Raw genomic sequence first — 24,193 nt, forward strand, 5'->3', positions numbered from 1 at the left:
GACCACACACAAAGCATTTCTAACAGTATTTATGTTTCTTCATGTTATGCTCCAATTGATTGTGATAGACACAAAGCTTTCTAGTTACAAGAATGCTATATCAGTGCTCATAAGTGTCCAAACAGAACTATTTTCAAAGAAACAAGCGTTGCATGAGCGCACACACAAGTTGAGACAGACCGGAAACTTAATCTGCATATATCACCTAGCTTGCCTGGTTTCACCTTAAAGCCTACGATGTCACCAAGTTTCAAGGTCAGACGCATTGCTTTCCTAGCTCCCTTGTTCATAGCCTCGTTGCTCGAAAGATGGAGGTAGTGCTTTCCTTCCACTCCACTTCCCATCGCACGCTTCTGCTGCCCAACCTCTTACTGAGCAGTCTTCTCGTTCTATTAAAGTTCGCTGGAGTTGAGGTCAATTTTGCTCTTAATTATGTAGCAGATTGATGCTTCAATTTAATTTAGTGACAAACAATACTCATAAAAATGTCTTCCAAAGTGTGGAAACATTTTTATTTGGCTGGGGAGAACTCAATATATGCCATATGGGTGCACTGTGGTTTGAAACTATCACAAAGAAGTGCAAAATCCACCTCACCAATACTGTAGCGTCTGCAACTGAAATACAAGTGACAAAATTTTGGGAATGAGAAAGAGACAAAATTTGGGAGAAACATATGTGAGAAAATTTTGAAAATATAAAAATTTGTATGACATTCAAAATTGCATTCCTTTTATTGTATGTAACTTGAATAATTACTTCATTTTATAGCAGGCAATTAAAAAAGAATTGGATCCAAAAATATCTGAAGATCCAGTACCTGAAATCAAGGATCCAATCCAGATGGGTCAAAAGAAAATCATGGAGATGTCCTTCCCTAATTTATAGTTTAAAATGTCTTTAAAGATAGTAGGCATGCATTCAAAGACATTATTTCTCATAAAAAAGAATTCATATGCACTTTTGAAATTCTCTCCTATTTTGCGGGTGGGCTAACATCAAGGAAAAATTGAATGGGGTTCGTAATGCATTGTTGTCAGTTGACAAATTTTCAAACCGGTCTATAAACAATTCTTGTGTCACTCAGGCTCTTTTGTTGCTCATCCAAATGACAGGCAAATGCTACTTCGAATACCCTTTCATTGCTCGCAGAGTTTGTGAATGATAAATCGTTACTGGCTTTAATTTGAAGTCTCCCAAGGCATAAGCTCCAAGTGGAAGTGTAAAACAATCTTTAAATGCCTTGAAACCTGACTCTTCCCTGAAAATGAATGAACAAGAAGGTTATGTCTTCTAAAACTACATATGTTTTTTTTTAGGGATGGACGAATCCAGGATTTTTTTCGGATCCAGATAGGGTCCTTGATATTCAGAGCCAAATCTTCAGATATTTTTAGATCCAAATGCATTTTCAAATTCCTGCCATAAAACGAAGTATTTATTCAAGTTTCTTCTAGGCACAAACAATCAAAGGAATACTTTTTAGATTTATGTACACATTTTTATATTTTCACTGATTAAAATTCATTTTTATAAGCTTTCAAATTATTTAAAAAAATGAAAAAATCTTTACATGCTCAGGATCTAAAATGTTACGCTTGCGTTTGGAAATGAAAATAGGTTTCAAAGTTTGGATAAACCTTTGACTGAGATTTAATATTCCTCACATAAGTTTCCCTCAAATTTTGTCACTCTCTCATCACATACTGACTTGTGTTTTGCAAATGCTTCTGGTACATTGAGGTGGATTTTGCACTTCCTCATGATAGTCTCACGTCACAGTGAACACACATGGTTCTCTTTATGTCAATAAAAATGTTTCTGCTCAATGAAAGATATTTTTATTGGTAAATTATTAAATTAAATCATATCTGCCCAATCTGCAGCCAAATTAACAATGTTTAGAACATTATTAGCATCATGCGAGTTGAGTTGTGGGAGCAGAAGGAGACGACTGCTCAGCGAGAGGAAGGGGTGGGCAGCTGTTTGGACAATGTTGAATATTGGTATAGTCTTGTTATTACAAAAAAAAACTTTGCTTCAATCTATTTGAGCTTAAAAAAACCTAAATATTTTAGAAATGCGATGCATTTGATCTCATTCTTTTTTGAATTTCGTGCACGTCATCCAATAGCCAAAAACTAAATCTTCTGGCCTCGTGAGTCACTCACCTGGCATTTTTCTCCAGAAACCGAGAATAGAAGCAGGTAAGATGAAAAAGTCAGTGGGTGAGATGGGGTAGAGATGAAACACGCTTCTATTGTTCTCGTGTAACTTGATATTTTCCTTCTAAGGTAATGATTTATGTACTATGTGGTCTTGGAAAGGAAAAAAAAAATATCGGAGTTATGGGGCATACTCTTTTTTTTGGTACCGGCTGAGGCGTTATTGGGTCCATTGGATCACCTTCATATTTAATTCTCATAACCGCAGGAAATTTTCCAAGCATATTTTGCAATGGATGGGGAAAGGGAATTTGAATGGTTGGTTTGTATTCTCCATACACATTCGATTACGACTCATCCGATTTAAAAATAAGATTGCATGCGTCATGTTCATATACTGATAATAAAAACCGTTAGAATGAGAAGTATTTTTAAAATAATCTTTAATTACATGAAAATTTATCGTTCTCATTAAAATAGTTGTAGGATGGGGGGCCGTGGGTGTTTTTTTTAAATCTGCGACGTAGTCACTTTTGACGTGGTTGTTACCCTATGGCGTTGAGATTCTCTCTATGGTTGTTCAATCTCTTTGTAAGAGTCACACCATGTGCCTGTTGTAATTTGCCGTAAATATTTCCGTGGCTGAAATTCTGTTGTATGACCCGTACGAGAGCTTTAAAACAAAATGGTTCATGAGTAGTACAAGCATTGAATGCAATGGCGCATGCGAAGGTAGGATCGGAATTTTTTCCACTCCCTCGCATTGGATGCTGCATTCATTGAAGCATAAATTTAAAATTTTGGATATCAATCCGATGCCTTCAGCAAATTTGGATCCAAAGTATCCGTTGAAAGGCAGTATCCACAGATATCAGGATCTGAGGTATCCGATCCAACCATCCCTAGTTTTTTTCCCTCGTTCAGGGGAGTCACGTATCCACATTCTATAAACCTATATTCATTGTTATGTACTGTCTTTATCTCAGTTTCAGTGGTCTTCTCTCTGTTTTCTTGGGAGGCACTTTTAAATGCTCTAAGAACTCGCATGATGGAAAACTCTGAAGCCTTGCCTCCCTTGTTACCTGGAAAGACACCTACTCTGATCCTGTTAGATGAGTTTACTTGGGTTAATTGATTCTCCTCAATGTCATTAGGGAAGAGAAGCATTATCGGTAGGGTTTCCCATACATATTGCAATAATGTTTATAGTCTAACGCCATCATGTGGACTTCCTTTTGTTTACCTCCTAACGTTTGACCTATATGTCATCAATGGTCCTGCTGTAGGTAATTGATGCCTAACTCATTTGATTTGTGAATGAAATATTCAAGCCTATCCACCAAACAAGGAAAATTACTGCTTCCATGAGTCAGGAAAAAATCCAGAAATTGTGTCTTAGATTGGAGCTGAGACAGGACTTCATTTTTATATTGGATTTAATAATAAGAGAAGAAAAATATCCAACCTGACCAATTTTCTTGTTCTCATTCAAATACTAAACACTTTAAGAGTGAGGGGTGCTTTAGCTTGTGGTGGGCTATTTTTCAACGATTACAAAAATCTGTCACTCAGCAATCAATTCTACTTTGTAATTGGGTTTATTTTTATCTTATCTTAATTTATCTCTACTTCTTTTAGGATAGCTGGGATGGTTCAAAATTAAATTATCTCTTATCTTGGACAAAATAGTTAATACCAAACACTAGTAGACATAATATTGTTCTAGGTAAAATACATGTGGATGTTAGTCTTTAACCCTCAAGGTGTTAATGATTGAACCACAAGTTTGGTTTTTGGACTAAAGAAATGAAATTTTTTTTGAAAAATTTATTTTAGCTTAGCGGTACCTATGTATTAGTTGAGAAATAAATAGAACTTAAAGCAAGTGTAAAACTGAAGCATCTTTTTGATGTATTTTCTGTACAAATTTATTATTTTTTTCTTTTTCTGTACGATGTGGTTGACCCATATGCCTTTGGAAGCCGTTTGGGCAGGACTTGTCATCCAATTTTAGGGAACTGAGTGAATAGAGTTTGACACTCAGCTGATATTTAGGGAATTAAAGTAATGCAATGCGTGTATTCATGAATTTCAAGTACGTGATGATTACCTTTGAAAGTTCCATGTAGAGAATGCACGTCTGGCACACCTGCCTGTGAGCTGCTAGGACGTTTACTATCTTCTACATGTTTTATAATTTCTACTAGAGTGTAATTCTGACTTAATTAAAATTTTGCTTTATACATATTGCAATTACTTTATTGCTTTATTGAATCTGCAATGAAACAAAAGAATTTTTTACTAATGCATTATTGTAGAAATCTCTTGTATGGACTGCTGAAGATCCCTGGAAAATCACTTGTTTTGGCCTATGTCTAAAAAATTGCATCTTTTTCAGGTTATTATGGCACAGAAAGTAGCATAGTTGCAATATTTGTACATTTATATCTATACAGAAGTAAATGAATCAATCTCAAAATGTTTATTTTTCAAAGTGAAGAGGTTTTAGTTACACATATAGCCGATGTCTTGCAAAAATTGCCCCACTAGTCAATCACAATGACGGTAAAAGACAATATTCGATTTATTTACGCCGTCATATTGATTGATCTATCTGGAATCAATCAGTAATTGCATTGATTCCATTGTTTATGAAATGAGTGTATGAAGATGCGGAATAAAACTCGTCATCTTTCTGTCAACTGTTGCTCAGCACGCATCATATAATTCTTAGAGTGCATATATTCCACCAAGAACTGTGATAATTGCAGGAGCAAATTTCAATGTAGCAACCTCCCTGTCTGGAAGAAATTGGCTGAACTCTATGGTTAGGCTTTTTAATCACTTAACAACTTACCAAAGGTTACCTAGCACCCCTATCTGAACTCCTGCCAATCAGCAACTAGTACTCAGGCATGTTGTGGTAAAAAGAAACTGCTCCAAAAAAATGTCTGTGTGGCTATTGTTGCCAGAAAATTCCATGGCTGGAGCACTCACTACCCTTGAATACACCCATTCCTCCCCAGGAATATATATTAAATCCGTCTTTCATCAGAACTCTAACTGAAAATGGAAGCAAGCTACTACATAGCATATTCTCGGTTTCCTTGAATAGAGTAGTTGATTGAGTGCTCCATAGAGAATTTGAGAACACATCATTGGCCACCTAGAACTAATATTTGAATTCCCAGCAATCAGTGATCAAGTTCTCAGGAATGTAATGATCAGAAATAATGCTCCAAAAAATGAGTGAGCACCTTAACTTAATGTCTAAAAAGCTATTGGTTTCCCAGAGAAATTCTATAGCTGCAGTGCTCACTCAAAATTTGTTAGACCATCTTGAAGAGGGGAAATCCACACCCCTGCTAGCCCTGGCATATTATTGCCCTTTCCTACACCTGTTTGGACTCATTCTCCTTTAAATATTGTGTTCATTACTAATTCTTTAATCCCAAGGATATAAGGTGCATAAGATGCCTTGTTTGCTCTTCCTGAGATACTGCCTGCATCAGAATGTTGTGTAAAGCAAAGGAGAAAGTGAATTATGTTTTTTCCATAAAGAAGTTCAATCATTTTTGTTAAGTAGTCAATCTAAAAAAAATCACTCCTTTTCAGCCTTCGAAGCTGTGAAAGTATGAGTTTAAAATATTGTAAGGTTGCTTTGTATTTCTAACAGTAATGTAAGTAAAGTAAATAAAGTGGTGAATGGATGGCTTCCATATACAATCCAGAGCTTGTTTTATAACTAAAATTACTGCAAATAATCCCAAAGGAAACACTATGATCTGATCATCTTTTGATCTCAATCTTACTGGGACTTATCAATAATTGAGAATCTTGACAATTTTGATGTTAATATTCCATAAACTCCCCTATGTATGATTCCCCCGCGTTATGATATCAAACATGAGAGCTATAATTCTTCTGAAAACCTGAAGACTCTTCTTGAGACTTTACTGTGTGTGAGTGTGGATTAAGTTTCTAGGAGGTCTATTGATGAGACATGATTACTGGTCCACACGGTTACTACTACGATGGTGATCATACTAATGCTTTAGGCAGAAATGTCTGTCAGCAGACATATTTAAAGGATCTTTTTGGGCATGCATTGCAGTTAAAGGATTACAACTTCATTCCAGATATTTCTGTTGTTGGTTTAATCGTGTGTATGGTATTTACTGGTAGGTTCCTGTTGGAGATCAGCCTGATGATATTGAAGCCCAAATCAAGGAGCTTGTTGTGAAGTATATTAGAAATCCAAATTCTATTTTATTGGCTGTCGTCACCGCAAATACAGACATGGCCACTAGTGAAAGCTTGAAGCTAGCCAAAGATGTTGATCCTGATGGTAAAAGGACCCTAGCTGTTGTGACTAAGCTGGATTTAATGGATGCAGGTTTGTAATTTCACCACTTTTCATAATTTTCTATTGTATACATTTGGAAAGCATACCGGGCACAACTTACTGCTTGACATGCAACTTAATAATGAATGTGTTACAATTTTAGTCACTTGGCTGTAGAACTATACAAATGCTTCAGAAATATACTGAAAATACTGCATCAGATATACATAGTTAGATTTAACTAATCAGAATTGGAGCCCTTAAAAATATCCCCTGCCGGCTGCCCTTATTCTGCTTTTTTCTTGACAAGTCTGCTCTGCAAAAATGTATCCTTTCTACAAGGTTTAATTAAAATCACTAAAAACCAATATTGAATGGCCCCTCGCAATTTTTCCTCCTCTTCTAAATTCCTCCTCAATTTCTTACTTGCTTCATCTAATTGTGCATTGATTAACTTTCTTGAGCACCGTGTTTCTAAAGATACTACATCAGTTTTTCCAGTGGTCTATACATCTGATTCTAAGGGTGCCACAACCCTCACAAATCCTACTAATATTAAAAATGTGATTATTTTCATGATTTAACTGGAGAAAAAGCCATACATTATATCACTAGTTTCCTTAGAACGCCTCTAGTTTAAAAAAAAACACCATTAACAATCAAAATTGTATCCCTATGCTTAAAATGCGAGAGCTACATTTATTTTTTTACAATCCATTATAACTCCTCCTTATTTGCCTGATGATGGCAGTACTACACTTGAATCCATCCTCATTTCATTCATGTACCTTTCACTAATGCGACCAGTGGTAGCTGATATTTACTGTATACTTGGTTATTCAGGTTTCCATACATTATTTTGGTTTCACAAATCTGCTGAAGGAAATTCTCTTTTCACAGAATTATCAATTATGAGAAAAGCTTTAGTGATGATGGGTGCAAGATGTCTAGTATGTATGCTTGTGGTCCCTTGCATAAGAATAATTGTAGCAAACCTGAGTGTGTGTTTGCCTGAGACCTTAACAGAAAGTTATTCGTCAGGCAAATGTGCGAGGTGTGTTTGAGTATGCATGTGAATTTTCATATTTATTGCTTTTTGTATTTAGTTCTATGGGTGTGGTACCAGGTATAAGAGAAATCTTTGAAAACCTGAGTGCTTGTGTGCGTGAGACCTCCGTGGGTCTTATTCTTTAGAGCAAATCCACGGTTTGAGTGTTCATGTCTTTTTCGTTTTGTTAACATAACCTTATATTCTTCATATTTCAATAATTTATTCACCTTTTCTTGCCCATTCCTATTCTATTACTGTTCCATTATCTTACCCATTAAAGGGTACTGCCTTGGGGAATTAATTCACTCAGCTGCAACAACGGCCCCTTTCAACGGCCAAAGTTCATTAATTGGTAAAAATGGATGCATTCAGCTGCACTGAGCAAACACCTCCAGTCAGTGAGCAAGGTGTGAAATCATGGCATTGTGTGATGCCATGTCATGAAGCAAATCAGCAATTTTAACGAGCCAAGAAAACCTTTGAATATTACTGATCACTACAGTAGAAGGATGGAGAAAGAGTGAAAATCATGTTATTCATTTGGCGTGTTCTCACCAAGAGATCATGATGCCATGAGCAAAGTGCAACTGCGTACCCCATGTGTACATTTCATTGTGCTGTAATTTTATAGCTCTTATCAAATTAAAGGGAATTAAATGAGTTTTCAGGCTTTTTTAAGTTCTGCTTTTTTTTCCTTTAAATGCCCTGCTTGGAATGTTTTGATCTGGTCACCATGTATCTAGTTCCTGTCCAACGTCAAGTCCCACTTGACAATGTTGTCTCCTGTTGAGACTTAGACTAGAGAGAGACTTAGAAATTTAGTGCTAAGGGCTAAGTAATTGGGAAAAATAGTCTAATAAAAAATCTGTCATCCAGAGTTAAAACCAATCATTATTATTATCTTGATGAAACTGGTGTCATAGGGATCCTTACCTTTTAGAGTAGTAATAGAGTTAGGTTTCCCTTTTTAGGTTTTTAATTTTTTTCCTTCAGTTTTAGCTAAGTCGTATCTTTCAAAGCTTGAACACTTTTTAATAGTACAGAGTAATCAGTAAACCAATGGTATTGTTTTGCTGTAATTTTCTGTAAATATTGTGATGGATGTAACCTAATATTTTTTCCATCAGGTACGGATGCTATTGATATTTTGTGTGGAAGGGTTATTCCTGTAAAACTGGGAATCATTGGAGTTGTCAACCGCTCTCAGCAGGACATCATGAACAACAAGGTAAATATCACTGCATGATTATGTATGCAAATAGGTCCCTCAAAATGAAAGTTGGTGAGTTGTTTGACTCGAGTTTTTATTTGCAGACAATTCAAGAAGCCCTTAAAGATGAAGCTACTTTTCTTCAAAGGAAGTATCCTACTTTAGCCAACAGAAATGGCACCTTGTACCTTGCTAAAACTCTCAATAGACTCCTCATGCATCACATCCGTGATTGTTTACCCGACTTAAAGGTAAGGAATGTTATTATCATTAGTTTGTTTATCATTAGAAGGATGGTGTAGGTTATTTTGGTTGCCATTTGTCATTTTTATAATTTTTGTTTTTTTTTTTCCCGACGAACAATTGCAGTTTTGTCATTTTTATTATAAAATTCAGTGTTTCATTTTTTCCCATTAATCTTGTTTTCTTGGGGGAAATTTTCTCGACTATGTTTATTATTACTCATATTTTTCTAGTATAGAAAGGATATTTTGTAATTGTTAATATTTAATTGAATTTTATTTGAATTGATTACATCAAATTTTAAATGAATTTCTCAACTGGAAGGATGGCCATGGGTAATTTCAGCCATAACCTGTCTTCATGGAAATCAATTTTTATTTCTCTGCTTTCTTCTCCTTTATATTTTCTGAGAAAAAATTCATCAGCATACACTCAGATTTATATTTGAAACCTTTCTATTTTATTTCCGTATTTTTCAGTGAAATCAGAGATTTTTATACTGTGGAGGTTGCCTATTTAATCTTTGAGCTTGTTTAATATTGCTTTTTGGTGCTGGAATAGGATTAGTAATAGTAATGTTCACAATTATCTCTTATTTCACGTGTACGAACAATTAGAGATGGGTCGGGTCTGGCACCCGGTTCTTGGTACTATCGGTTCTTGGCCTGTGGAACCGGTATTGAGAACCATTCGCATAAAGTCAGTGCTTCGGAACCGAATGAGAACAGTGGTGAGGATTTGAATTTTGCACCCAAAGGCGAAATGGTATGCAGCGTATTCAAGGCCAAAAAGTAAAAAAAAAGATTAAAAAACGAATATATTACTTTCTGAGCGCATGGCGTCCATGTTTTTTTCTTTTGAGAGTTGCTCGCTAACATGCGCATTTAAGGGTTCGTCAGTTTGTCGGCCTCGGCAATATTGTAACATTTCCATAGCCACGGCTGCTTTAAAATGAGCTGACTTTTCGCCTGCCACTGTCCACAGCACGGTGTTGTTCGTTCAACTTAACATAGGTCTCTATGCATGTCTTGAACGAGTCGAATTGTGCTGTTGACGGCACAGCACCCATTTGGCCTGGCAATGCGGAGGCCAAATCCGGCCTGGCGATGTACCGTCTACGGCGTGAAATACAGATTACAGTCCGCTTTCAGATGGAATGCCTTTTCGTAGGCAGCCGTTCACGTGAACTTCAGGTGCATTCAGGTGGCTTTCTGACGAAACGACTCTCTGTAATGCCGTGTGCCGTGAACGGCAACCGGTGGAAAATCGTTTCGTCTGAAAGTGTCTTACAATTGAATCATATACAGTAATTCTTTAACGTACGAGTAAGATGCATTCCGAGAGCTTGTTTGTAAGTAGATAAACCTATGCAAGGCATCGAAAAGTGTAGTTCTCCTACAGAATGCAACTCTGCATTACAATTTTGCGTTAATTCACGGCTGCCCAGTGTATCCATGGTGTCGCTGTACCGGCTTGCTGAGCAGTTTGTTGTTGAGGATATAAGAACTGTGACAATGAAGCATGCGAATAAGTTGTCAATTTAAGTAGCAATTTAACCTACATTGCAGAATACAGAATATATTTTGAACTAACAAGTTACATCAAATTAACGGATGATGTCGTCAGAAGTTGGGGGAGTTTCACTAATGTTCCTGATGTAATGCAGTATGTAAACTGTGCTCTAAGTATATTCTGTGTGGCCCTTCAAAATCAACATCAAGCACTACTGTTTCAGTGAATGCCTGTTCAGTACTGCTGGCAGTTTCTGCCAAAAAAGAATAGGTTGGACCCAGATAGGGAAAAAATGTTGAAATTTTTTAAATGAAAACCTGGAGAAAGAACCAGTAGTTGCCTGATGTAATGCGACATTTTGGTCGATCATGCATTCTTTAACAACATATATTTAAACTATTTTGCTTGGCAAATAAAATTATGGACACAATTAAAGTTTTTTTTACAAAGCTTTACTGCTAATTTACATCGTTAGTGAAATTATTTTCATGCACTTCTTGCGGCTTTTTTTTGAATTTGCCATTAATTCAGGTAATAAGAGTTCATCCTTGGAACCGAGTGTGGAGAACCGAGAACCAATGGGGGAGAACTGGACCGGTACTGAGAACCGAAAAAAATTAAGAACCGACTTATCCTTACTAAAAATCATGAGATACACCACTTTGTGTCACTTAAACATGTCAAAAAATAGGAAATCTTGATTACAAGAATTTGCAAATGCTTCAACTAGAAGAGGCCTGTGGTAGACATTTTCAAAAACTAGGGCTCAGATTGGGTCTCACTAAATGTTTTCATCTCTCACCGGAAGTTTTTACTGATTACCTGACCTTATGCATCACTTGTGTATCAAGCTTATCCGTACTGAACACTTTCTACAGAACAGGCTTTTTTAAACTTGTAAATTCATTTCTGAAAATCCTACTCATTTATTGCAACAATGCATGACTCTCAGGGTAGTATGATATTAGGAATGAATTTTTGTTTTAGTGAGATGGAGCAGCCTTACTAATGAAGGTGGTCACTTAATGACGGTGGTTTTGCCCCTCTTATGCCTTATGCCCATTCAGTGGCATCCACCAAAAACAACTGAGGGAAATAAATTCTATGGATCACATATAACCCTATACGTATGATTCATGGTCCCATTTGTTAATGTTTTCATTTTCGATTTCCATGAGTATCAATGTCTTAGGAGCATGCATAAATCAGGTTGTGTTGCTAGAATTACTACCATCCAAAGCTATTTTGATGTTCTTACATTTGATGGCCATATGATCGATCAGAAATATGGCCAAACTGTAAAGAGTGGGTGTGTGATATGATGTGTGTTAATTTGCAAATATTTCCTTTACAGACTAGAATGAGTGTAATGGTGTCTCAGTTCCAATCTTTATTACACTCATACGGTGATGATGTTTTGGATAAAAGCAGAACTCTACTCCAAATTATAACGAAATTTGCATCCTCTTATTGTTCAACAATTGAAGGAACTGCTAAAAATATTGAGACCACTGAACTGTAAGTCATAATATTTTCTGAATTCTTTTCATAAATATGTATTTTAACTAATTAGAAAAAGAGGAAGCTTGTATAACGTTTTTTAGGGTCATTGGAGGCAATCTCATTAGCTCTGAATATATTCCAGGTATTTTATTTTGCACAATAATACAATTTTGATGTTAATGCACAAAAGAAACAGTACAGATACTATGACATACATCATCCTATTTTGTCCTGGAACTTAAGTTTGGCTTTCATCATTCCTTAAGAATACATACAAAAATAGTCAAAAAAAAATGTTAGGGGCCTGTTTTTTTGTTCGGTGAAAATGATTCCATTGATTCTCTACTACAGTGTTTTTGCTCAGCTTATTATGCAAAAGAACCTGCTGAAGTGCAGAGTGGCCTTTCATGATCTCTCATCAAATCTTTCTTACTTGTAGGTGATATAGAGTATAGTAACACAGCAAGTGGGACAGAAGAGCTGGGTTATGAAGGGATCACTCTGAAGAGGGAAAGAAAGAATGTTGATGTGCAAATTAGTGAAAGTGGAGGTTGAGAGAATAGGAGTGGCTGGAAAGAAGTGTAGGAAACTTTTTGGCTCCATAGAATGAGTGTAATATAAGTGAACAAGTTCACCAGAAGATTTACTGCCTCTAAGATGCTGTCAATGCACAAAAAATAAAACTTGGCTCATTTTTTACCGAACATGTTATTGAGATAATACAATCTGAATAAGTTCTTTGGGTAAAATATTGCCGTACAGGTTAATAAAATTTTCAATGTTCATTTTCAATAATTTTGACAGAACATCATATTAACCTTTTTATTAAGTAAATGATTACTGTATCTTCGAAATGCCTGTCTTCCTATTATTCAGTGTGCTGATTCATCATCATCAACAAAAATCATCAGTTCTAGGATTGGTTTTACCCAGCTCTCCATTCAGTCCTCCTATTGGCTAATTTTTAAACACCTATGTAATTCTTCTGCTTTATATCCTTCATCGCCCGTGTGCTGAATCTCATCACTATATATGTTTCATCTTATCGGTCCTTTTTGATTCTTCATACCTTAGTGCACATTTTTTAGCAAGAAGGATTGAGAATTGACTGCATGAGACTGCTGACAAGTCTAGAAGGAACAGTCAGGTGATGAAAGAGGTTATAGGCAGTCGGCCCTGGGATCTTAGAGTATGCAAATTGATATGTGGGGGTGCTATATACAAATGGGGATGTTATATACAAATCATAATCTTGAGTAAGAATAATAATTTGTGGGACCTTAGTGAAGTTTAATCATTCAGGTACTCTTCTTGTTATTGGATTATTTCATTAAATTCCTACTCATTACATTTGAGCCTAATTTGACTTAGATATATGTACATAGTGATAAATAGTCCTACTAGGTAGTAAAAATATAGCTCTCTGGGTTCAATAGGGTTTTAATATTTTGCCTATGAAATTTTGTGTCTCCATTAATTTTTGTGTGGCTTCACTTTAGCTACATTAGCTGTAGCAATTATACAGTGCAACCTCGATAAAACGAGACCCCACGGTGCTCCAATAAACACTCACTATAGCGAATTGTCGCTTTACCCAAGGTGGAGCAAATAATAGCCTATATACCTGTTGCGAACAGTTATACAGGAACAGGAGTGGTGCGGCGACAGATAAATTTATATCCGATAAACGTAAGCATAAAACCAGATGAAAGGCGATTTTTTTTGCATCACTAAATTTCCTTACTCAAACAACGACTACCTATTCAAACAATTTATAAGCGCCACTGAATAAAAATCATGCAAAGCATTGTTTTTTGGCCATGGTGTCTGCCATCAAATGCTTTCTATTCACTCAACTCAAGGACGTGCGGGTATGCTGCCGTCTGCTTTCTGCCGCCCGAGGAACAAAAGAAGATCAAGCATTCGTGAATGTTAATGCCACAATATTTTCACCAAAATGAACTACTTATTTATATCGAACGACAGTTTACTACATGAATTTGAGACTGAGCACTCCATGTTAACTTCATTTCTAACAGATCGCAAGAAATTACAGAGATAAGGGACTCTTGGTGAAGGTTTTCCAGCGATCTCTCCGGCGAAACTCTCGCTATGGCGAGTGCCAACACCAAAAGGGCCTCGTAAAAACGAATTTTTTTACATGCTTATTATAGGGTCAATTGAAGGTGCATCAGCTATCTCTTGTAATGGCGAGGGTCTTGCAATAGCCCGTACTCGCTTTAATGAGATTCCACTGTATTATATTCTTCATTTATGCTCAAACAGTCAGCTGATTTGTTCAACTCTTACTTATAAATTTATTTCTTTGATTTTATGTGGGTACAAAATGAATTCAATCTTGAAATTATATGTATTTGCATTATTTTTTCAGATGTGGGGGTGCTAGAATATGTTACATATTTCATGAATCCTTTGGGAAAGCCTTAGACTCCATACATCCTCTAGACGGCCTGACAAAAATGGATATTTTGACTGCAATTAGAAATGCCACAGGGCCAAGACCAGCTTTATTTGTTCCAGAGGTATGCTTTTACATTATAATGGTATGTGAAACTAATAGCAATTTAAGCATATTAATTTTCAGTATTTGGACTACTCTCCAGTTTGTTACCACAGCATTAAAGGTTCAGTTGCCACATTGCATGTCTTTTAAAATTTCTGTGACAGTAAAAAGCTGTCTAAAGCTGATGTAACTGTAGGTATTCTCAATTTTTTGGGGTACCTATTATGAAGCAAATGATGATCATCTGATCATCAGATGCTCCTCCAGTAGCTCTCCTTTACATTTTCTCTGTCATCCTGAGCCATTTTTTCTATACCCTAACCAGCAGTGATCAAAATAGCCAGTTTTATCCGAAGAACTGGCTAGTTGTGACTGGTCATTCAGATTTAAAATATTGGTGGTTTTTTTCCAAACCAATTGAAGGATTGCTTAGTTTTTGCTAGACTCTCACAATTGAGCTTACATATGAGGGGATAGTCTGCTGTGAATTGAATGAAAGAAGCATAACGACTTTGTAATGAAAAATAAACTTCAGTAGTATCCCTTTTTGGGTTTACCTCTGCATGGAATTAGACATTTCATGCTGTAGGAATGAAATGCTGATCAGTAAAAGTTCATTCCATGTAGCAGTAAACCTGAAAATACCGTATAAGCTTGTGTAAGAGGCGCACCCCTATTTTGAGCATTGAAGCCATAAAGGAAAAAAATTCCGCAAAATTTTTTTATCCTATCGTGCAGTGTTGCAGACATATGCCTGGAAGTTTGACAGTTATTGACACTAATTGATACAAAATACAAAATTTCTTCTTTCAATACTAATTGAAAGAGGAAATTTTGATTACTGTCGAAATTCCAGGCATGGTTCCTTACATCCCTTACATCATCAGTAGAGATACGTGAAAATCGCACTTTCATTTTTATCTTATCGCACTTTCAGTAACAGTTTATCGCATTTTGTAGCATCTATTTTTTGTTTTCATAATGAGGTAGATGATGATAAAATGTAGTGAAACACAGTTATGTGACAAAGTACAGAATATTTTAATTGCTTAATTGTTAACTTCAACTTGTGGCATTTTCCCTGTAACACCTGTCGAGATCAGCTGAGTATAAATGACCGCCAGCATAAACAAAACAAGTAGGTGATTTCACCGAGATAAAACTGTACTAGAGATGGGTCAAATAGCAGAACTTTAATATCTAATTCGAATATTAAATCATTGCTCGAATATGCGAGTACCTCGAATTTCGAATACCTCAAATGCTATAAACGATGAATGCGGGAATGTTTGACTTGGTTGCCTATGCAGCAGGAAACACAAGATTTTGGCGAGTAATTGTGATTTCCTATAAAGCATTCAAACAGGAATTTAGCTGATTAATGGAATATTTTCATTTCATGGAAACAATTTGGCCATATAGTTGATTCAACTAACATCTCTTTCAAATATCCTAAGGGGGCACACCACCTTGCGAAAAAATGATTACATGCCGTCTTGGCATTTACACTGCTATGATGGATTTCTGTCTGATGCATACATTCCTATCTACCAAATGCCATTTCAGCGGAGCGCCCATCTGATACTTGGCTTCATCCAACTTCTTATTTTCAACAGGTAGCTTGCTTTACCCTCTCTCCCACTGTTAAGTGCTAGCGGACAATCTGAGGCGTTTTGCAAAATACACGCGCTTCTCCACCGGATTTTCTTCTTCAATTTTTTTCAGTCCATCTTTGGAAGTTCTCATGAGATAAGCAGATGAATTCGAATTGCTAGCAGGGAGAAACCAAATATCCTGAGAAAATATCCCTTTGTCTGTGACTGTGACAGTAGTGATTTATGGCATAACTCGCTGCACTCCGCGCGCTCGTTCAGGGGCTCTGCCCCTTAAAAACCCCGGGTCCGGCTTTGCCATCTACATTTGTGGTTGTTCGAAGAATTTTAGTTCGATTAATCTCACCTCAGCTAGGGGCTGGCTTCGCCGGCCCGGAGGTAGGGAAGCGCCCCACTCATTCCTCGGAACGGCTTCGCCGTTTCTCGCTTCGCCGCCCAGGGGTTGAGTGTGCCCCGCCGGGGCTACCCCACTTAATACTCGGAACGGCTTTGCCGTTCCTCGTCTGGGGTCGGTATAGCCGCCCAGAGGGCCAGGGCATTTCGGAACTGTTTCACCGTTATTCGTTCAAGGGGCGGAGGCAGCCGACAGCGGCTGCGCCGCTTGAATATTGTGGCGGCTTTGCCGCCCTAGGGTTACTGAAGCTCCCCCTCGCTTACGCCAGTTACTCCTCAGAACGGCTTCACCGTTACTCGTTGTGGGGCGGCAAAGCCGCCTTGGGGATGAGGAGCCCCCCGCGGCAGCTCCGCTTAGTCCTCATAAATGGTCTTCTCCACCGAGAGGGGTGCCCAGGGGGATTTGGGGGTTTTAATGTGTTATACATGCGGTCACCAATCGTCCACAGTGATTATGTAGCGATGATTGTAAAGGGTAGTGTAAAGGTCAGTGGGGGAGAAAGAAGGAGTGGGGGAAACACGATTCTATTATTCTCCTATAACTTGATATTTTCTTTTGAAGCTTTTGATTTATGGTCTGGGGCCTTTTGTTTGATTTCGGAGAGGAGGAAAGCGTCAGAGGAGGGATCGAGGGCTGATGGATGGAGTGGGTAGCGGATTTTGGGAATTGTGCTACGTAGTTACTATCCCATGGCACTGAGGTTCTCTTGGTGGGGGGAATCGGGGATTTTCGGATTTTTTCACCCGATCATTTTCGGTTCCCCATGTCGAACTCTTTTCACCACTCTAATCCACGAATTTGATGTAATTCATCAACTTGCCTAAAACGGCGCTGCATGCACTTAACGATTAGAGTTCTCTACATTTTTCCAAGTCAACTACCAACGACGTGCGTGCGACAGTGTATGACGCAAAATTCAAAGTATTCGAGGTATTGGTGATGGTACCTTTAGCATAACTATTCGAGACCTCGAATATCGAATACTTTCTAGTATTCAAGTATTCGCGGATACTATTTCTCATCTCTACTCTGTACGTTATAATGGCAGTATTCACGCAAGTTTCCCGAGAAACCTTCACATTCGAGGTGATCACTGAACATACACTCTGTGTTGCGGTTAACGCGGTACAGACTGCCCGTTGAGTCAGACTGGAGTTTGAGTCAGACGTGGTTGTGTGGGACATTTTTGTCAGTGGCAGCTATTAACTCCCTTCTGACCCGGCGGTGGGGATTGGGTAAAATGTAACTACATACTTTCCAGGAGCGGATTTTTTTTTCACACCCTTTACGAAGTTCAGCGACAGCAGCGTGCAAAGGTGCTTCTGGTGGCGGAGGTGTAACTGCCCACGCCCACTTGTAGTTCGCGGCCACGTAGAGTCCCAGCCAACTAGCAGCGGGCCAGTAGCTCACGTGCTTTAAGCGGTGATTGTCGGCGGAGCATTTAAACTGCGCTCGCCACAAAATGTACGATTTTGCCATTGAAAAGGCAATTTTGTGTAAAAATGTGATAAAAGTCCAGTCATCGCACTATGTCGCCTTTATTTGTGCACATCGCATCTACATCTCATTGTTGTCGGTGGCGGCTGTTAACTCCTTTCTGACCCGGGGGGGGGGCTCATGCAGCGGGGATCGGGTAAAATGTGACTTCATACTTTCCAGGAGCGGATTTTTTTTCATGCCTTTTACGATGTTCGGCGACCGCAGTGTGCGAAAGTGCTTCTGGTGGCGGAGGTGTAGCTTGCCCGCGCCCACTTGTAGTTCGTGTAAAAATGTCATAAGTCCAGTAATTGCATCTATGTCACATTTATTTGCACACATCACATCTATATTGCATTTATCCCAATTTTCACACATCTCTTATCATCAGTCATCATCAGTAGCGACTGTCGTGACGTAGACGTTAGCTCATGAGAATGGAACGTGTTAACATCGTATCCTGGTCAAAGATGTTCCCTGGAGATTGAATTTGTAAATTATAATAATGACATGCCGTATCGAAGGGGGCATACTTGTAGTCTCAGCCATTTTCCTAACCTCTGACGTGCCAAACAGCCTCTTCTTTGCCATCTGTGTCGTAGATTTCGCTATTTTAACCTTCTGAAGATCCTCCATAAGCCAAGTCAGCAGCAAGTAGCAGTTTTGTTTTTGGTCTGCATGTCAAGTTCATCCCTCAGAGTCTGAGTCTAAGAGTAGTTCAATAACAAAACAGCAGCAAGGGGAAGAATCTCCACTCACAGTCTTCTTCTCAGAGCAGACTTGCAAGAGGGCACAGAATATGGGCAGCAGCTCCTAGGAGTGGGAGAGAAGAATCCAAACATTCCTCCCTTGCCTGGAGAATATTTCCAACATGCCCAACCTTAGAGTATGCATTGGGGTAACTTCAAATGAAACTAGGTAATCCCCACCACTGTCCATGGGGCCTGTGGAAGGTGTCAAGCTTCCTGTGGAGGTTAACTGTCAAAGTAATGTGGGTGTAAAGGAATATAGGTGTCTGGAAAGAGTCGACCTTACTTTATGGCTGTTTTAAGGTCTCTGCAGTAGAAGTGGCTCTTCGGGGCTGAGAGAGTTGGAGGTATAGATTCACTTTGTGAGCCATGTGGTTCTTCAATCAAGTCACTTTGCATGGAAGTTACCCAGACTGACTGTCACTCTATGGGCATGTACAATCAGCAACATAGATGGCAGTGATACTATAAATCTCTGGGTTTCTTGGTGTAATATCATAAAGGCACTTAGAATTTAAAGCTTGCTGTCATGTGTAAGCCATCACATTGCGTTTTTGCATTCATCAGAATGTTACCATATTATTCTACTCACTTCATTGCTATACCAAGATAAAGTTAAGACAATAATGTCATTGTATTGCCTCATTTGAATATGTTATTTCCACAAACATTAATTCATCTCTTGGGGAAAGGTTCATTTACTCAAATTGACAGAGGAAATATTTGGCATCAGTATTTATTAGTGAAAGTTATTTTCTTCCTTGTGGAATATTTGACACTGGCTACATAATGAATAATAGTTTGTCTTGCTGGAGATGATTTAAATTACTGGTATGATTTGTTAAAAAATGAAAGCTTCCAAAGCTGAATAAATGGCAAATTGTGTGGATGCAAACAAAATCTGAAAAACTTTAAAAAGCGTGCAGAAAGTCAGGGTAGATTGTAAAGAGAATCTATCTTAAAATGAGGGTTTACTCTGTAGCATTAGACTTTCTGAAGACAGGGCACTTGAGTGATACATATCTGATTTATTGGTAAGAAGCTGCAGAACAGATATTGGCTTTGATTTGTTTATATTTGCTTAAAGAATCTGCCTTTCGCTCCTTGATTCTTCTGGTATTTATCCCTGACTGCTCATAAACTAGCAAAGATTGAAATTTGTTTTCTTTTTTCTGGGGTTCCTAGGAAATAACTCTTTTCAAGCTTTTATGATAAGAATTTATTTTTCAATAACTGATTACCTTTCTCTAAATGCAGTTGATCTTCTAGTGAATGCTTCTTTCACAAATGATCGCTCTGGTTAGTGTAAAATATACAATATTAAAACCTGGAATTTTTTTATTACCCAAGCCTTATAAATCTTCAGTTATGAATTTTATATTTTGAATTTTTTGAACACCCTTAACAAGTCACTTTTATGAAAATAAACCTCTGTCAATCATGAAAGGTATATTAAGTCTTTAGTTGCTTTGAGATTTGAATTTGTATAATTTGATCACTATTGATGCAAGGTAGCAAACTGAAGAGCCTCATCATTATGCTCATGGTGTTGATGCTGAGAATGAGTGTTCAGTTTAAAGTAAATGTGAGCATAAAGGCCAGTTTATTGAAAAAATTAGCAATAAATTTAAACTAAGCAAATTGATTGATTTGACTTTCAAAACTAAGCACTTAACAAAAAATTAAACTCGTAGCTTTGGGGCATCGACAGAGAAAATTGAGTTCTCGATGTCAGCTATCACTACTCTTCAGAACTAACAGCAAACATCTGCACGCACGGTATTGAAATTAATTTCATTAATAGAGAAAACACAAACTTTAGAATTTCATGAGGTAAGATAATTTGTTGCTACCCGGGTTTTATAACACATTTTATCACCTTACATTACAGAGATTCCATCCAATTTATAAGTTCCTCTTATCTTCAATACAATGTACAGGGATGGAGGTGAGGAAGAGAGAGGGGTTTATTGGAAGGCTGGCGAAAAGAGGGTGGAGGATTAGCTTTGGGAATGGAAAGAAGGGGGCGTGGGGGAAAGCTGCAATTCTGCGTTGGTAAATTCCACTGCATCCGTGGGCATCACTGTCGGTTGCTGACTTTCCTGGTGTCGTCACCACTACTCAACTGCCATTCTATGAGTCTCCACTATTGATCCCTTCGGGAAAGTCCAGCATCTCAAGTGGGAAGGGGAAGGTTCTATTCTCAGCTTGCCTGCATCTTCCGATCACTGTGGATTCTCCTAGGGAGTTGAAATAAATAGAAAGAAGCGAGTGGTTTTTCTGCCACATCTATGTCTCCAGAGTTTACTTTGTAATTCCTTATTTATCATGCATTATTTTTCATCACAAGATGTTTTCTACCATGATTCAAGGTTTGAGCTTACAAAACAAGTATGAGAAGTGCATGGCAAAAATGACCACTGCTCCGCTTATTCCAAAATTTCTCACTTATTTTCTTTTTAACTCATAATCAATCAACACCTCACAAATTTTCCATTAATTTATCCAGATTCCACTCTGTTTTCTATGGACAAGACTATAATTGCATGAATATACGTTAGAATCTCATGCCAAACACTCCTACAGGTTATTTATTGCTAATGTTTTACTTAAACTGGCCTAAAGTATAGATTTTCTTTATTTCTGATTGAATTGCAAAATGTGAAAATAAACAAATGGTCAATGGAGTGGGAGGAATTCCTATAAAAAGCTTATTATTTTAGATTTGATAGTTCCAAATAAAATTTTTTAGTTCATTGATCATCTGGAAGAAAAAAAGTAAAGGTAAAAGGTAAAACATGTAGTATTAATGCTAGCTAGCTAGTTAAAGATATGAACATGCAAAAAATGACCACAGAAAATGTCAATGAAATTTGAAAATCTTGAGTACATACTCCGTGATATGTTAACCTATGAACATGGTAGTGTATGAATTTCTGCTGCATATTGTCATCCCTATAATATTCCTTGGTATTTATTAGTAAGCCGTTCATATCTTGTAATGCAAAGCCATGGTCAAAAGAATGTTTTGAGGTGGGGGTACATTTTGGGAGAGCATCATTTGGAGGGGCATTCTTAAGCTACTCCCAAGCATTTTGGGGTGTTTGAGCCCCTAAACTTGCTTTGGCTCTGTTCTTATAAGTGAGTTTAATGTTGGTATTAATAATTTGAACTCGATTATCATGTTTCATTCACAGGTGTCATTTGAACTTCTGGTTAAGAGACAAATCCGTAGATTAGAAAAACCTTCTTTGAGGTGTGTAGAATTAGTTCACGAAGAAATGCAAAGCATTATACTTCATTGTGGTACTGAAGTTCAGCAAGAAATGCTTCGTTTTCCAAGGCTGTGTGATAGAATTGGTGATGTAGTTACCCAGCTGCTTAGACATAGACTACCAACAACCAATGCTATGGTATGTATTTTGGTGAAAGTATTGTAAAATATTTTTACCTTGTAGATTTGTTATCATATTATATAGTTTTTGTTGAATGAGAATGTAGAAATTGTTTTCATCCTTTCTGTTCTTACCTTTTGTTAGGTGGAGAATCTTGTAGCCATTGAGCTAGCTTACATCAACACTAAGCATCCAGATTTCTATAAAGAAGCTGCTCTTGTCTCCTCATTGATGAAAACTGCTCCAGAGGATGAGAGGACCCTTCGTATTGTTAATAATAGAGTTGTAAGTGCAAGCTCACCCACATTTGCCCACGATGGTGATGGGGAGAAGCACACTCCCAAGGTAATGTCCCCATCGTAAAAAGCTTTCAGTATTTTCATATTTAAAAAATACCCATTCGTGATAAGTTTTAATGAGTGGGATTGATGTGGATCTTTTCAACCATTTTATCAGTGACTGTCGGACGGATTGATTATTTGCATTGACTGCCTAGTCAGAAAAAATTGTTAGACAGTTATCTTCAACATCATTTAACTAATTTTGAATATCTGTGGACTCAAAGCCCGTAAAACATCAACTGAAAAGTATAGCTATGTAATAGAAAACTGATGTAGTATTTTTCCCATTGCCATTTTTTGTTCCCATAACAGTTGTCAGCAGTATTTTTATGTGCATTCATGCGAATTTATTGTTTTTTCTATTTTTGTTGAGTATTCTGATTTAAATTAGCCTTTTATGATGGGAATAAAAATAAATTTCATATTTATACCCAAGTGACCAATACCTCAGCAATAGTAAGTCCTTGTTTAATATGGGACTCACAAAATGGAATTTGTTCTTCCGCTGAAATTATCTAGCCCACTACTGGTCATCATCGCATACAGTCACAACACTGATGTATGTTGTACAGTAATGTTCTTTGAATCGGATCCACATTCAATGTGTATTTCTTGAGAGCCATGCGAGTGTTTCCTGAATTCTAGCATTTTGCTTTTGAATAGCTACAATTCTGTGCTCTTACGCAAATACTGCAATAACCTTCATACTGTGCGCTCAATTCAAAGAATCTTAATATGCAGCATAAGGTGTAGATGCCAATACATACAACTATGATTCCGCTGAATGAGTGTATTCGGTGGCTGACTTGGCGGGTATTTTCGTACATTTTAGCACAACTAGTTCCATTTTGTGTTTCTCAATTTACTTTGAAGTGAATTCTGTGGGTGTTCTTAGTCCTCTGTGCCAACACTTATATTATTGCTTATTTTGGCCTCAAAGGCATTTTGAATGTGTGATAATTTCCTTTCAGAACCATCCTATGTTGGCTCATGGAAATGAAGCAGCAATGAATTCAGGAGGATGGCTAACGAATATTTTGCCTGCCAATCGCATTGATAGTAAGAATCCATCGATGGACAATTCCCCCATGGCCACCCCAGTGCATTCAGGAGAAGGAGGCAACAAGGCACCATCAGAGAGACATACCTTACAGTATGAATCATCTCATGTATCATGCCCGAGGAAATTGTCTGAGAGGGAGCAGAGGGACTGTGATGTGATTGGTAAGGTTTTTCTGTGTGCATGCAAAAACTGTTATCTTTGGGGTATAGTGTAATACACTACATTCATACTTTGCTTTCATTCTGTCTTTGAGGCTATCTCCTAGCCTTTTATAGTGCAGTTGAGCACCCTGAATTTGGACTTTCCTAATCCTATAATCCGACATTATTTTCCCTGCCCTAATCCAACATCATTTACAAGTCATGCTTTGCGGGAAACACAACTTTTGGTGATTACATAATAGCATTCATCTAAACCAGCTGAAACTATATCCAACTCTTGATCTAAATTCTCTCTGTTGTATCTGTCGACAGTGGGAGAGACAGTTACTCTTATGACTCTTTATTGCGTTGTCAGAAACTACAGCATGCACTGCCTATGTGATAATTGAATTGAACAAAATCCTTGGATTTTGAGATGGGTCAGTGAAAGAAAATGACCCTCATACCC

The 24,193-nt window shown here is 37.6% G+C and overlaps 1 protein-coding gene across 3 annotated transcripts in view; it reads left to right on the plus strand.

The window, feature by feature from the left end:
* LOC124170636 (dynamin-1-like protein) overlaps positions 1 to 24,193 on the plus strand; it is a 56,477-nt gene that overhangs the window by 13,514 nt on the left and 18,770 nt on the right. Inside the window, exons 4-11 of one of the 3 annotated variants that reach the window (XM_046549495.1) lie at positions 6,351 to 6,561; positions 8,689 to 8,789; positions 8,876 to 9,022; positions 11,881 to 12,044; positions 14,422 to 14,593; positions 21,983 to 22,198; positions 22,325 to 22,525; positions 23,493 to 23,745. In XM_046549495.1, coding sequence (XP_046405451.1) covers positions 6,351 to 6,561; positions 8,689 to 8,789; positions 8,876 to 9,022; positions 11,881 to 12,044; positions 14,422 to 14,593; positions 21,983 to 22,198; positions 22,325 to 22,525; positions 23,493 to 23,745 — 1,465 coding nt within the window. The remainder of the gene's footprint in view (positions 1 to 6,350; positions 6,562 to 8,688; positions 8,790 to 8,875; positions 9,023 to 11,880; positions 12,045 to 14,421; positions 14,594 to 21,982; positions 22,199 to 22,324; positions 22,526 to 23,492; positions 23,746 to 24,193) is intronic. The other 2 variants (XM_046549497.1, XM_046549496.1) reach the window with 2 other exon arrangements.

The sequence above is a fragment of the Ischnura elegans genome, chromosome X (assembly GCF_921293095.1).
Source record: "Ischnura elegans chromosome X, ioIscEleg1.1, whole genome shotgun sequence".
NCBI lineage: Eukaryota > Metazoa > Arthropoda > Insecta > Odonata > Coenagrionidae > Ischnura > Ischnura elegans.